This window comes from Aythya marila (genome assembly GCF_965140915.1).
Source record: "Aythya marila genome assembly, chromosome: Z".
NCBI lineage: Eukaryota > Metazoa > Chordata > Aves > Anseriformes > Anatidae > Aythya > Aythya marila.
The window spans coordinates 28,318,840-28,334,175 of record NC_139080.1 but is presented as its reverse complement, the minus strand read 5'-3'; the positions used below and the strand labels follow the sequence as shown (position 1 = coordinate 28,334,175).

At 45.4% G+C, this 15,336-nt stretch overlaps 1 protein-coding gene across 3 annotated transcripts in view; it reads right to left on the bottom strand.

Moving 5' to 3' along the window:
* Positions 1 to 15,336, bottom strand: part of KANK1 (KN motif and ankyrin repeat domains 1) — a 105,793-nt gene that overhangs the window by 19,183 nt on the left and 71,274 nt on the right. For all 3 annotated transcript variants that reach the window (XM_082783455.1, XM_082783457.1, XM_082783456.1), the window contains one exon: positions 5,222 to 7,876. In XM_082783455.1, coding sequence (XP_082639581.1) covers positions 5,222 to 7,876 — 2,655 coding nt within the window. The remainder of the gene's footprint in view (positions 1 to 5,221; positions 7,877 to 15,336) is intronic.

Below are 15,336 nucleotides of genomic sequence, written 5' to 3'. Positions count from 1 at the left end.
GTGAAGCCAGTATGTTGAAACTGGAATTCAAAACTGATTCCTTTAATTCAACAAGACTGAATGCAATCAGTGACACAGCTGATCAGCTTGTTTATGACTTGCTCTCTTTTCCAGCACAAACGCATGTGAAGCTAAGTGAAAATTACCCTAACTTCCCTGATGAATGGCTGATCAAAGCATCTCATGACACTGGGCACAGCAAGAGAGTCATCCCAGTATTTCTTTCCCCCCTCCTCATCTATGAGGGTTTTACCTTCTCAGCTGATGCTTTGTTGTTGCTTAAATATTACAGCATTTCCTCAGAAAAATGGGAATCTCCTTACATTAAATAAGAATAGGTGTGCCTGTTACCATGGGAGTTGAACTCTGAACAAAGCTCAGCACCTGAACATCATGTTCCTGTGCTACAACGTGTGCAGAGAACTGGGGTTTTACCACAGCCACCCTAACAGATGAGCTATAGACCAGAGCTTGCCACTTTCTAAAGCAGCTATATATTCAAAATAAAGATAAATAAATAAATAAACCACTTGCAGATTCTACTCTTTATTAACTGCAGCAAAAATGAGGACAGAGAGCAGCCTTCGTATTTAAACATTCCACATACTGCTGCTACAGAATGAAAACAGCAAATGTCCTGATGATAATAATGATAACAGCAATAAGCTTGTGTTAACACATGACCAAGGATGGCATGTCAAACCTCTTTAAAGAGGTTTATGGAGATTAACTTGAATAATATCTTTACAGGACGATTACTGACCAGATCTCTGCTTTCTTCTGATACAAATGGATGGGTATTTAAAACAGAACAAAACCCAGATAAACCCTTCAACTCCTAATATAGAGGTCATTACCATTTTCAAATGACATGGGCATTCGAGCCTGTTGCAACCAGCAGGTCAGTAGATAGCACCTCCCATGTGAAAAATGCAAAAGAGGCACTGTACTCTTGGAGAAACCAGTCAGACACACTTGAAGAAACAGTACGCATCTGGTATACAGATGGGGACCATCTGCATGACTGCTTTTCACCACGCACTGTCTTTCGGGGAATATTAAACACACATAACGTATGTCATTCATCCTCTCGCCAGCAGAGAAGGATGGACCCTGTTTGTTTCACAAACAAGCACATCTGTACAGAAACTTAAACCTGGTGATTAAGACATGCACCTGTGCCAGAGTTGAAGCTGCTGTGTTCATTCAGTTGCCTAAAAGTAGATAATTATTGCAATCTGCTGCAGCCTGCAGCCTTACTAGGCCCACTGGCATGCCAGGACCTGGAATACCCCTAGGCTCCTGAGCATCAGGCAAGCCTCCAGTCTTCAACTGCACTAGCATGCTTCATGTTGCCACGATAATAAGGGTTATCAACCACCAAGCTACACAGTCTCTAAGAGAAAAGGCTACAAATGTTGTCAAACAGAAGAGAAGTAAAGTAACAACATCTTTCTCCAATTTGCTTCTGTTTCTGCATTATGAATGACACCAGCAAGCAAGACAACTATGGCCACAATACCTCGCTGGTGTTACACACCAGCTCTGGACAGCTAGAGGCATCTCATACCATAGTCAATCCTCCAGTTTTTCCATCGTCCCTCAACCTGCCTCCTCAGCTCCAGGTGAAATTTCGAGTAGAAAACCTTGAAAGGTCTTCCTACCAGATGGCAGGTCATGTTTTCCTAAGCCCCACGAGTCTTTCTGACACCGCTTGCTTCTCGCTTCATTCACTCTCTCCCTCAAGTCTTTATTTCAGGAAGTTAACTCCTGCCTTGCAATGATCAGTGTAGTGATTTCACTGGGGTGCTCAGTAAGGACTGTTCCAAAAAGTGAATACAAAACCAACTCCAAAGATCACTGAGGCAAAGTAACCAGTAATTTTCAGAACAAACATGCTGAAGTAATTTTTCAGGGCAAGACCAGAACAGCTGTTTTTAAATGCCAATCTTGCAAACTCCTTGTCTATGAAAGACATCCAACTGTAAGATTTCTTTGTGAAAAGCCTATGTAATTGAGAAGCCTCCAAGTTAAATTAAGCCTCTGGGTGATGTTTTGCAAAATACATCACATGAAATGAAATGTACTTTTCTGACACTTCTCAAAAATTCTGTAATAAATGGAGAGACAAAACAGACTTGACTCTCTTTTAGTCCTGTAGGCTGGCTACATTAAGAATAAAGACTAGTAGGCATCTAGATTTGTCACCCACACCTGTATGATCCAGCTGGACAGACACCATGCCAACGCTGGCTAAAACCATGGTGCAGAGTGGAACTGAGTTGTCTGGACAGCGGACTTCATTTCCCTGACACCACTCAGACTCCTGAAAGACAGCACCCATATAAATAGGAGTTGCTTAGCTACTGAAATGAAAGTGTTTATTTTGCAAGAAGCAATACATTAATTGCTGATAGACCCAGTTTGCAGATAATCTCACAGGTCTGCTCGGATTGCCTCTAAGCAGGGCAGCTGTGGATGCAGACCATATCTCCCTCCGCAAGGTCCAGCTCTCTCATCTACCTCCCCACCGCTTGCACCTGCTGTGAAACTGCAGACACCTCTGCAGCATGTCCCCTATCCCACAGGGCTGATGGAGAAAAATCTATAAAACTGACAGAATTTGACTGATGTGCTAGCTCAGGTATTGGTAGCAGTACGTATCAATGACTTTTTAACCTTTTTAACACAGCAAACTGGCCTGATGCTGCTTCTGGTACCCAAATTACACACCTCAGAGCTAGCCTAGGTGTTTTGTTTGTTTGTTTGTTTTTTCCCTAAATGGACCTGTCTCTAACAGGTGCTTCCTAAGGAAGCTCTTTGAACAAAACATTACCTACAACACTTGCTGCTGCTCATCTGGAGCCAGCAGCTTCTGTCTCTGTGTTCAGCCTGCTTTTGTAACAAACGAGGTTTACGAGGTCATGCCTCTTTCAGTAACTCAAACTTAGTTTCTGTATTTATACAAGATTCAGAGAAACCAGGCTGAGATGACAGGACTGGAGAAAGGTGTGCTGTGCTGGTTGAGTTCACCCATAAGACACCCGACAAGCTATATCCAAGAGACTAAATGTGAAGAAAGACATAACAAGAGCTCAAAAGCTTCTGTAAGATATCAATCTATGAAAATAAAGAGGCTTTATTAGTTCCACTGCTTAGAAAATTACTTAAGATAGTACACTTCATTCAGCAAAATGCTTTTCACCGAAAAAGGAACACGTGACTTGTAAAACCACAGAAACAGGCAGCAGGACTAGCAGATAACTGTAATAAAAAGAACATTTTCAGAACTAACAGAAAGAGAACAGGAAACATTTCAGGCTTATGATCTCTTCCTATTCTTATTCTTCATGCATCTAAACTGTTACAACCTAGAGCCTGATTTATGCACGCAGTCATAGCATTTAGTTCTCACAAGGGACTAAAAATAAATAGATTTTACACTTAGCATCCACCGCCAAAGATAATGGCATTACACATTAAAATAAAAATATTCCAAAATAAGTTTGTCAAGAATGTGAAATCTGAATCCAAGTAAGAACATCTTTAGTAAAATATGATCCATTACTCCACCTGTGTCTAAATGCTTTTGAGTCTCTAGACTGCACATTTGATACTGTGCAGTAAAAGTAGGGAAAGGAATTGAGGATTTACAGCTAGTAAAAAGTCTGGTTCACTGTTTTTAAGGACACTCTTGGTGCTTGGTGGATACACTTATTATTAGAGTATCATTACTTGCAAAAGCCCAAAATATAAAATGCATACCAGAACGATAATAATATTGCATATATAGTATAACATTGAATGTATGCAGACAAGATATCATACATTTTCTTTACTGCTACGTAAATGTTGCTTATTGCTCTTCTATCGGAAGCTAAAAATTTTACTTCAGTACATTTAATGGATGGTTCCATTTAACATGTGAACCTTGAAAATTACCAGATTTGCCAAGCTGCCTTTTAACAAAAATAGGTAACTTTTAAGACAGTAAATAAGCCAGAAGAACTTTATATAGCAGTGATAGCAGTGCATTAGCTAATAATATTATGCTCACATTATGCAGTATTTACTAAAACTTTTTCTTCCAGTTCAGCACCCATGATACAGATGCATTGGCACACATTTTTCCCATTTCCCTAACCTCGTTTCAGTTACTGTACAGTGAGACCAACAAGACACTATCCAAATCAATGTTAGTCATTACCTACTGGTGTCTAGTAAGCCAACATTTATGAATGTAATAGTACTGTAGCTGGATTCAAAACACGGTATTACAAAAAAAAGTTTTTGTTGCTGTTGCTGTGTTTTTTCTTTTTTGACTATTAGACCCTCCACTCCCCAACAGCAACAACAAAAAAAAACAATACACAACTTCACCCCAGGGAATAAAGAAATCCCTCAAATTAATTGTATGGATTTTACAGTTAATACATAAAATGGAAGGAGTATTTAAATCTCAATTCTTGCCTCTCCTGAGTGTCACCAAAACCTCCAACTGTAATTACAGTTTAGGCCTTTCAAATTTGAGGCTTTAATTAGGGACTAGGACAAAAAGAGAAGATGCAAGATGTGGTTTCTGTGAGGCACTCTGGATTTGCCCATTAAAAAGAAATCAACACTGCTGAAATGGGGAAAGCACCCCACAGTTCTCTCTCTGACTGGGAAGAACAAGGAATGGAGGAAATGGAAGAAACAGTACAAAACCTGGGGATATGTCTGTGGAAACAAGGCAACTTGATACAGGCATTGAATGTGACTTATAGACATCAAATCTGTCATTTTAAATTTTTGAAAACTGCAGGCCAAATTTAAAGGAAGGACGACATTCCAGTTCCACAGACATTAACCTAGATTGCCTTAGAGTTATAAAATGGAGTCAGCACCTTGGATGGCAGTCAAATTCAGCACACTTTTAGGTGCCTCTCTTGTATATCCCACACTTAATCGTTCAGACTCATCAGCATTAGGCCTTTTAGAGCCTGCTGGGCTGGGACAGGTAAAACCACCACCAGCTTTTGAGTTCCAGTTACCAGTGGTGGGCTGGAGGGAATAACGAATGGGCTCATCCACTAGCACCACCACCACTACCACCACCACGCTATGTATTTCATGAGAGAGAACTACACACTTGCTTCCACACTGTGTAACAAGCTTCCAAGTGACAGACCCACCACACTACCAAGGGGTGGCACAAACATATGTTGGGAACTTGGCTTACCTGATGCAGTGCTTCTCTCCACGCACTGTTTCTGAAGGTCCAGACTCCGCAGCTCCTCCGTGCTGGCATATTTCATGACGGAGTTGATGGATGTGAGGGTGCTGATCAGCTGTGAATTGAGAGAGCCAATCTGGGAGTGTGGCTCTCCAAAGGCTTCAGCCAATTCACTGTAATTTTCAGCAAGCAGCATCTGCTGCTCCTGCAGCAGCTTCTGCACGCGCTCGATATAGTGGTCCAAGCCTGTCCTCAGCTCTGGCGGAGGAAGAGGGCTCTCCAGGAGGCCGCTCACAGACTCGCACACCGGTTCACCCCCAACACCGATGCTCCTGGTGCCAGCCGGCACAACCACAAGCGGCGGGGGTCCACAGGCAATGCTTCTCATTTTAAGCCCAACTAGGTAGTTCTCATTAATGTTTATCTGCCCAACGCCGCAGTCTTTGGTTTTGATCGCAGAGGGCTTTTCGAAGCCAGGGTGACTCGAATACAAGGTCCCCACTCCAACCGAGCGCGTTTTGGCAGACACGTGTATGTCCTTCACCCGCCCATCCCCGACGGCCACAGTCCGTGTCTCCACACTCACCGTGTTGGTCTGCTTATCGTGGCTGCTAGGGACGGTGTTGGTGCCGCAGTCCGCCAGCACCAGTGCCTCCGTACTGGTGCACCGGCTCACCGTTTCCAAGGCAGTGCTGGTGTGCTGGCTGGCCGTAGACGGCATGGCCATGACCATAGCCTCTGCCCTGCTCACTGCCTCTGTGAGCGTCTCGCGGGACACGCACTCCTTCGGGGCATGGACAATCACATTCACCGAGCAGTCCCCACAGCCCACTGACCTCGTCTCTCTGACCTCCTGTGCTGTCCTGCAGAGACTCAGGTCACCCACCGACTCCTCTGTGTTGACGCCCGTCTCGCAGACGCTTGTCTCCACGCCCACCTGCTTGTCGTACAGCTCCACGCGCCTCCCCGTGCACTGGTCTCGCACCTCGGCTCTCTCCCTCACGAGCCAGCGGGTCATCAACACCTCGGGGCCCACCGCTGTGCTCCGTACCGCGGGCCGGCAGGAGGTGCCGATGCTGTTCATCTGCAGGTGGTTCCCCACAGATGAATCGGCAACGCTGACGTGGTCTCCCACCATTTGGTCTCTTGTTGGCACCACGGCTTCCACTGTTCTGCTGACGACAAGGGGCTGAGCCATCGTGGCTTTGTCTACTTTTTTCCTAGACCCAGCCGCCTGCAGCTCCTGTTTTAATTTGGTCATTTCCCTGTCATGGGTCGTTTCCTTTAACTGAACCTCCAGTCTATAAATCTTCTCCTTAAGGGCTTCGATGGTCTGCTGCTGAAGCTCTATTTCTTTCTCAACTTCTGTAGACAAGCCAAGCATGGCCTCTGTCACCCCAACCCCAGACTCTCTCATTTCTTTCTCTGTCCCCACAGCTACTTCTCTGCGTTGCCTTGAAGATCTGTTGTATATAACCACATCGTTGATGTTTTCATCACTGCCAACAGCAACAGATCGGCTCTCTTTTGTTAGGCTTTCTCTATTCGCCCGAAGGTTAGACGGAATCTCATAGTTGCTGTCCTGGATTTTTTTCTCCAGCGCCTGCATTTCAGCAGTCAGCTGCCTGAACTCCTCTATCCTCTGAGAGCTCTGCTCCCCGCTGTCCATCTCATCCTCACAGTCTATGTAAAGTTCTCCGCCTCTTCGGCCCTGAGACAGGTGTTCCCACTGCTCTGCATTTCCCGCACTGTAAGATCGTTTTCTGAAACCGTATGTCTCGTTTTGACTGGGTTTCCTTTGGGTTTTGAGTTCTGCCATCATGTGCCTCTTCTCTTCCTGTAACACTGAAATTTTGACCTGCAGCACAGGAATGGTCTTGACTTGCTCCTCGAGCTCCTTGAGGCGCTTGAGAGCAACCGCCATTTGTTCCCTGATGTGCTGCAGATGCACTGGGCTCACATTGGTGACTGGGGTGGAAATTCCCGAACTCATGGGGCTGTGCCGGATGGAACTGCCCAAGGAGGAGCTGAAGCAGGCGCCGTAGTCTCCATTCCCCTGATACCCATTCTGGAGCTGCTGAGACAAATGACTGTACCCACCGGACCCCACAAAAGAGGGGAGGGAGCTCGTTGAGCCCATGCCCCCGAAGCTGGAAAGTCTGGGCCTGCGGACATCTCCTGGCGTGACCTGCATCATTCTCTCCTGCTCAAGTCGCCTCCGCGTTTCCATGAGGGTTTTTGTCACATGGAGGTTGTGCCGAGGAAGCTGTGGGGAGGGAGGAGGGAGCTGCTTACTCTCGGGGACGGTTAAGTAGGAGGGAGATGCTTCAAATGACACCAGTGGTCTCACAGTGACAGATGAGGATACTTGACTCCTTGCTGCCAAAAAAGACTGCTTGTTCTCATCACTGTTTGATGAAGAGAGAGACTCTGTGGAGGTCCAGCCACTGCAATGGCCACCAGAGTTCTTAGTACCTGTAGAGGCTGGTATTGCTTTCCTCTTCTTTTGGATGTTTAGTTTCTTAATCGTGTTCCCCTTTTGTATATCATCCACGTACTTGAGGAAATCCAGGTCTAGCTGATAACCATAAGGCGTTTCCACAAAATAGGGGTCTTTCCGTTCTTTTTCATCTCCTCCATTTATAGCAACTTCCTCTTTTTCTGGAAAAGAAGAAACACAATCAGCAAGTGGAAAAGAAACTATGTCTGAGCAAACTGGGTGCTGAAACACAAGCGCACAAGGGTGGGTGCTCACAGCACGCCCACCAGTGGCCGAAATGGCAGCTCAGAGCAGATTTACCCTCAACACTGAACCTCAGTTAACTTCCTAGGTGTTGATCAGCAGGTTTTCAAGTGTTGAGAAGTGTATACACGTACACACACGCTGACAACTTCTGTTAACAAAGTGGTAGAGAAGTGGCACAGCTTATTAGCTCAGAGTGGTCCCTCCACAAATCCCCCTGGTTCTCCCATGTAACATCAGGTTTTCACACATGCTACGCTGTACTGCATGAATCATCTGGAGCCCAACTTGTCTGGAGGGTACATTCAAAAAGGCTACGGAACAGGAACTCCAACCCCCTCCTTATGCAACCGGTGCCATTAGGCTGATCCGCAGCTGTTTCATTGCTTGGAGAACTGCTGCCGCAAGAGCAGCAATACCTGTTCACTCTCTCCTGAGCTCAGGTTAATTCCAGCAGCATCTCTGCCCCCTTCACTTCCAGTCTACACCGAGCCCCCCCAGCAACAGGACAGGCAGCTGGACCCGTTTCCAGCAGGGTCTCAACTTCCACCACTGTAAGAGAAACCGGCATCTGTCTTGTGGTCAGGAAAACTCGCCCGCCCTCCGGACACAGGACTCGTCCGTCCCCACAGAAATCTAAATACAACTTCACCAGGTCTGCCGGGCTTCTGCGGGCGGCATATTTATACACGGCGCTGCTACACAACCCGCTTCTCCTGTCCCACTTGAGAAAAAGAAAAACAAACGCTGGGAGTTAGGAGCGGTGCTGGAGGAATAATAAAAGCCAGCTTTCCGGTTACCTGAATTAGCTACATGCCTCTGCCCCCACGCTGCAAATTTTCCAGCCACGCATGGCTAGGCCTCCGGTAAGGCTCCTCGCTGTCCCGGCTGCATGTGTCACCAACAAGCTCCCTGTCCACCACAGCCCTGCCTCCCGACTCACTCATTCTTCACCCCATAAGGAAAAAAATAAAAATAAAATAGGAAATCCCGCATTAGCACAAAGACGGCCAGGCAGCTTTTAAAGGCTGTGCTCTCACCGCGGCGTCTGGTCCCAGCCCGAGCTTGATGGAAGAGCAGCAGCGCCTTTCCCAGCTCCACGCCGGCTTATCTCCGCGGGCAGGGAAGGGTTAAGGGCTTAAAGGCGCAGGACGCTGTGCCTGCGCTGCGCGCCCCCGCTGCTGCGTGCCCCCGCTGCTGAGTGCCGTGCACGGGACCCTGAGGCCACCGCCTGCGCCCCCGGCTCCGTCGCCGTGATTTTTCTGCGCGGCCACAGAGGCCCCACGCGTGTCCGATCCCCCCGGGCAGGGCAGGGCAGAGCAGGGTAGGGCGTGCTGCAGGCAGCTGTGTCCGACAGCGAATTTAGCTGTGGGTTTTGTTTTTAAATAGCTGGGTTTGGGAAGTCGCGTCCTCTTAAAGGAATACAAGCCTCCGGAGAGGAGAGAAGAGAGAGAAAAAAAAAAAGGGGGGGGGGGGGGGGGGGGAAGCCAACAACCTCTGCTCGCTGCAACTACAGGAAGTGACTTAATGTTGCGCTGAAAAGGTTTGGGAGGAAAAAAAAAAAAACAGGCTCCTGTTTTTCCAGTTTCCTTGGCATGCTTAAGAAAAGCTTTGTCTACAGACAGTGTAACTTTTTTCATGGAGATCTTTTATGCTTTCGGCTAGCAGGGGACACCCCTGAGCAGGAGACGGAAGCAGGATGCTGCTCGGGGGAAGCCTACCTTCCCCAGTCGGGAATGGGATGGAGACTGGAGTCAGGCAGGCACTACGACAGCGACACAAGTGGGGCTGACCTGAACACATCGGTGTCTCCATCCTGCAAGCGGCAGCATGTGGATGGAGCCTCCAGCAGACACAAACAACCCACCCGGACCACATGTTTTTGCTGGACAGCTAGTCTCAGTATGCTGTGGTATTTACTTATAGATGCACCCAAAATAGCCATCTAAATACCGAAGTGGAAGCAAAAATACATGTATGCACACATACTCCAAGCACATAAGCACACATGGCCCCTTACAGCAGGACTGCTTCAATGTTGGGCAGGGAAAAAGACTCCAGAACTCCCACTGGCAGGAGGGAATGAGACAGAGCAATCTCCAAGTTGCCCTTCCTCCCTGGATTCAGTGGTCTGTTCCCATATTCTCATCCTGGCTCTGCCTCCACATTCTCCACTGACAAACAACTCTCCACAGCCCACAGCTCCTGGCCCTAGGCTAGTCACCCTTCCCTCTCCCCCGCACACTAAGCTTTGCCCCCACTCTCCCATTTTCCTGGGCTTTTTCTACCTTTCTCCTGCACTTTGAGCTTCTCATCCATTTTCTCCGTTCATGTCCACACACCTGTTCCACCAATTCTAACTCCAAATCTGGTTATACCCTCATCCTGGGCTTGGTGCTAGGCACATCACCCAGCCCATGTAAATTCAAGCTCCATCATACTAACTTTACCTGTTCTCTCTTTCTTCCCAGTCTCTTTCCTTTGCTTGTCTCAGTTCTTGTCTTCCTATCCAGCGACATCCCTGATTCTCCCATCACTACACCGGTGAAGTCAGGCAGCTCCTGTAAGCTGTCCCTGGGCACAATGCATAAGTGTTGGATGGGGGAGGGAGAAACAGGCTCTTTGGAAAGTCCCAGGACTTAAGAATTAATGCATCTATGGAAAAAATATTCATAAAACCTCTAAAAAGACATGCAAATTGCATGTTAAGTCATAAGAGCCGAACTGGAATCTCAGATCGTTTTTTTCCCCTTCATGGAATAGTGTTGAGATTGCTCAACAAAAAAAAATCAAAAATAAATAATCAAAAAGCCACAACGACACCAAATCCCTTGCTAAACCTCTCCACAACACCTGCAGGCAGTTAAGTGTCTTCACAATTAAATACATCCACTTTGTCCTCAGTTTAAGCTGGCAGCAGTAAGAGGACACAGTTCATATCTGCCACTCCAGAAGCACGAGGCTGTCTGTGGAGCTGAGTTTGCATATTACTTCTCCTTAAAACAACACAATGAACACTCCACCAACACAATCCCAGTATTATGAGTTGATCTTTGGAGACATTTCTCGGTACGTTGAGACAAACAAGGGTCGGGCATGCAATCTGACAACAACAACAACAACACACTGTGATGCAGCATGCAGGAGCCGCGCCAAGCCTTTGTGCATTTTGCTGTCTCAGAGAAAGGGCCAAAATGGGTGTGCCTGTTAAGCATGGGAACAAAGCAAAATGGTTGGCTGTTTTCAAGCAATAAAAGTGGTTTTGTTGCTTTTAAAGGAAAAATATATATATATATAATAAAAAGGAAAGGAGCAAACACCTGATAAGAGTGCAGACCTTTTTCCTTTCAGTCCTTAGGTCCTGGATGAACCACAGATCCTTTTACCCTCTGACCTTGTTAGGGGAGTACCAAGCGCTATACAAGCAAGTACCTCAGATGAATCTCAGAGAAGACTGTTTGTCTGTGCTCTTCAGGAGGAATGGCAAGCTTGTCTTATGCTTAGAGACCTCAGGTGAGCAAGAGATTCCTACCCCATTCCTCCCAAAAGACATAAAAGTAAAACAGCAAATGCCGGACAGGCCAAATGCTCTTGTTAGGCTTCTTGTCTCAGCCAGCTGATCAGAGGCACTGCTGTAATTAGAAGGACTGTTCCTCAGTCTCTGTAGTACCTCAGGCAAATTTTAATCACATCATTGCATTACACTGAAAAAGTACGTGAAGACACCACACACACTTTTGTCTGTGAAAATGTTGCAGACATTGCCATTTTCTTCTGAAATGTCTTTAATTGCAGTAAGACATTATGCTTTTAGGCAAGTACCTGTGAAGTAAGATACTTCACAAAGCACAGAGGCCTCATTGTGTTACTGTCGTTATTAATGCACTTCTCCAGAAGTATGCAAGAGTTAATTTTCCTCTCCCTACTGCATGATAATCATGGACAGGACACAAGCAACATTTTAAAAATGCACTCTCCTGTTCTCCTCTCCTGCACTGCTGGGACTGGCTCTGTCCAAACATTCCAGTCTTGCCAACTTCCATAAGGTTATATCCTATCCAATGCTCTACACAAGAGCATCAGTATATTAAAGTATTGAGTCAGCCCTACCCAAGTCCACACTAATCATGCCTGCTCCCAGACCAGGAGAACTGGAAAAAAACAGGACCTTTAGTTGATGTGCTTAAAGGCTTTTGGGGAGAGAGAAGAGTGGGGAATAAAAAATGAGGGCAGACACCGAGTTTTGGTTCTGCAGGCTAGGAAAGCTTTATTGTAAAGCCACCTTGGAAGATACAAAAAGAGCAAAGAGAAGCAACTGAAAATGTATTTCTGAAAAGGCTAAGGCGCCTTAAAAAATACAGACATCACATCTAAAGCCTTCTCTCCCCATCTGGTTATGATATCTGCTCTAAGGCATTTTTATCTTGGATCTGACTGCTATTAAAGAAGTCTACTCCATTGAAATAACATTATGAATAACAGTCTCCTTCCAGAGTTATGGCATAAGCCAATTCATAAAGAATGCTGCAGAAGAAAAAGAAAGAAGCAATAGCTGTTGTAAATGGAATAGATGCAATATTTTTATGTGCTGAGCTTCAGTTCTAAAGGTTATCTGGAGCAGGAAAAGAGATGGAAAAAAAAGAGTTCTGACCTTATGATTCTTTACTGCAAAAGAAGAGGAGTTGATTCTTTCCTCTCTCTCCCCCTCCCCCCCCCACCCAGCCTCCCAATACTACTTTTATTCATTTCTCTCTCTCGTCTTCAGCAGACATAGATGAGTATCAGTCCTGACTTCAGAAAAGAACCAAGACACATGAGGCTGAGCATTTGTTTAAAAAGAAACTGTAGAATTAACAAACATTCTTTCATTTTCCTTTTCAGGTGTTGGTGTTTCAATTAAAGTTTAAAACAAAAAACACACTCAGAGAATAGGCATTAGCCTTGCATAACAGGTTTCTTTTGTCATGAAATTAGTAGCTCTCCAATATTTCAACCTGGCTCTTTAGTATTTTCAAAGGTACATGTATGTGTATGTGTGGAGGGGGAACATACAATAAAGTATCGGTTTTATTATTATTATTCCAAGAACTGATGGGGTAAAACCTATAGAGATAGGAATTTGTTCCTATGGTTTCCCAAGGCACAGCAGGAGCATTAGGTGCTTTTTCCCTTTTCAGCTAAAACATACTGTGTTGCTGTGAAGCATGCCACAGATGTGGAGCACAGAGCACCTGAGGTGGCTGCAGGTGACCCAAAAGGACAGTCAAGCTGGGAAGCTGCTTGATGAGGGATGGCAGACCCTGACACCAACCCCACAGTTACAGGTGCGGAGGATTCTTCTCATACAGAGAAACTCCATTTACTGCACGCTTTACTAAAGATATAGATCTCCCTTGTAAAAGTGTTTTTTTTTCAAATTTATTCTTGAAGAAAAATGAGGAGCAGAAGAATGGTAAAACATCAGTTTTAAGTTTGCTTTCAATTTATGTGTCCCTACCAACTGTGTGTTGACTTTTAAGTCTGACATCTAAATACTCAGTACTTAGGATTGGGGTTTGTGATCAAAAACTTGGGGTAGCAACTTCCTGGGCAATAGAAAGAAAAACTCCCCCTGTACTCAGCTCTGGTGAGGCCGCACCTCGAGTACTGTGTTCAGTTTTGGGCCCCTCGCTACAAGAAGGACATCGAGGTGCTTGAGCGGGTGCAGAGAAGGGCGACAAAGCTGGTGAGGGGCCTGGAGAACAAGTCCTACGAGGAGCGGCTGAGGGAGCTGGGCTTGTTCAGCCTGGAGAAGAGGAGGCTCAGGGGTGACCTTATCGCTCTCTATGGGTACCTCAAGGGAGGCTGTAGCGAGGTGGGGGTTGGCCTGTTCTCCCACGTGCCTGGTGACAGGACGAGGGGGAATGGGCTTAAGTTGAGCCAGGGGAGTTTTAGGTTAGATGTTAGGAAGAACTTCTTCACTGAAAGGGTTGTGAGGCACTGGAACAGGCTGCCCAGGGAAGTGGTGGAGTCACCATCCCTGGAAGTCTTCAAAAGACGTTTAGATGTAGAGCTTAGGGATATGGTTTAGTGGGGACTGCTAGCGTTAGGTCAGAGGTTGGACTCGATGATCTTGAGGTCTCTTCCAACCTAGAAAATTCTGTGATTCTGTGAAATGCTGAGACTACAACACCGTCTAATAAAGACGCTTTTCTCTCCAGTTGTGTAGACTACAGCTCAGGTGTCCATAGTGGCAAGCCTCACAAAAGTGAACTGAGGACATCACCAATGGCAATGAACATTAGCAGCAGCAGTGTTGAAGAAAGATGGTTCATACAGAAGTGTGCTGTGTTCTGTTTTCACTGCGAAAGCAAAGACTGGGGCACTGGGCTATGATGTCACTGTTACCACAGAACAGTGGTAAAAGAGCATGATTTAAGAAGTGAACTGTTGTCCTAATGCCATACTGTTCCTAGAAGAAGTGGGGCCATTATGGCAATAGAGCAAACGAACAAACAAAAACCACCAAAACCAAAAGAAATCACAATCACAATGCAAAATATGTTAAAATCATCTGAAGTCTTTCCATTTACTTGACTGAACTTTAGATCAACCCAGTGAGAAATGTTAGTTATTTAGCGTTATACTAAGATTATCATAATAAAAACATAATAAAATGTTGATTGCATAGTATGATAGTAAAAAAAATGAGCAGCTCTCACTTTGCTACCAGTGATCAGATGGATGCTCTAGCCTGGATGTTGCACTGCCACGGGCTCAAGATTCAATTCCCAAACCACAAACGATTTCTTAAGCTCATTGAGGAGGCTGGCTTTTCTTACTTTCTTCCCTTTGCTGCACATTTTCTATCTGTTGTGGACTACTGTTCATGGCTATGAAAAACAGGGTGTTTGGTATAACATAGAAAATACTCAGAACTCTCACCAGCCTCCTATGCAAAGGCTGTGAATATTGTGAATAGCCCTTTTGATGTTAGGGCAGGCCTTTCAAGGTCACATGACTTTTTAAAAAACATGGATATAAGTTTTCTTTCACATCGTAAAAAAGCGTTACCTACAGAGTATATATCTGGATAGCATACAACCATAACCAACAATTATTTCTGCAACCTGACAGCAAAAGCCACCTTTCAAAACAAACGTATCCCCCCCTCCATTTTTTTTTTTTTATGTCCAAACCTTTTCCTTAGAGAATTCCTGAACTAAAAATTTGCAGGTCAAACAGAAGCTCGTTTAAAATATAAAATACAGGATGTAAGTAATGCAAATCAATTAACCCTGAATAAAGGACTGAGCTTATCTGTGAAAAATCTATTCCTGACCAAAAACTAAAAAAAACTAGTGATTGACTGTAATGTGGCCCCTTATCCAAATTCACA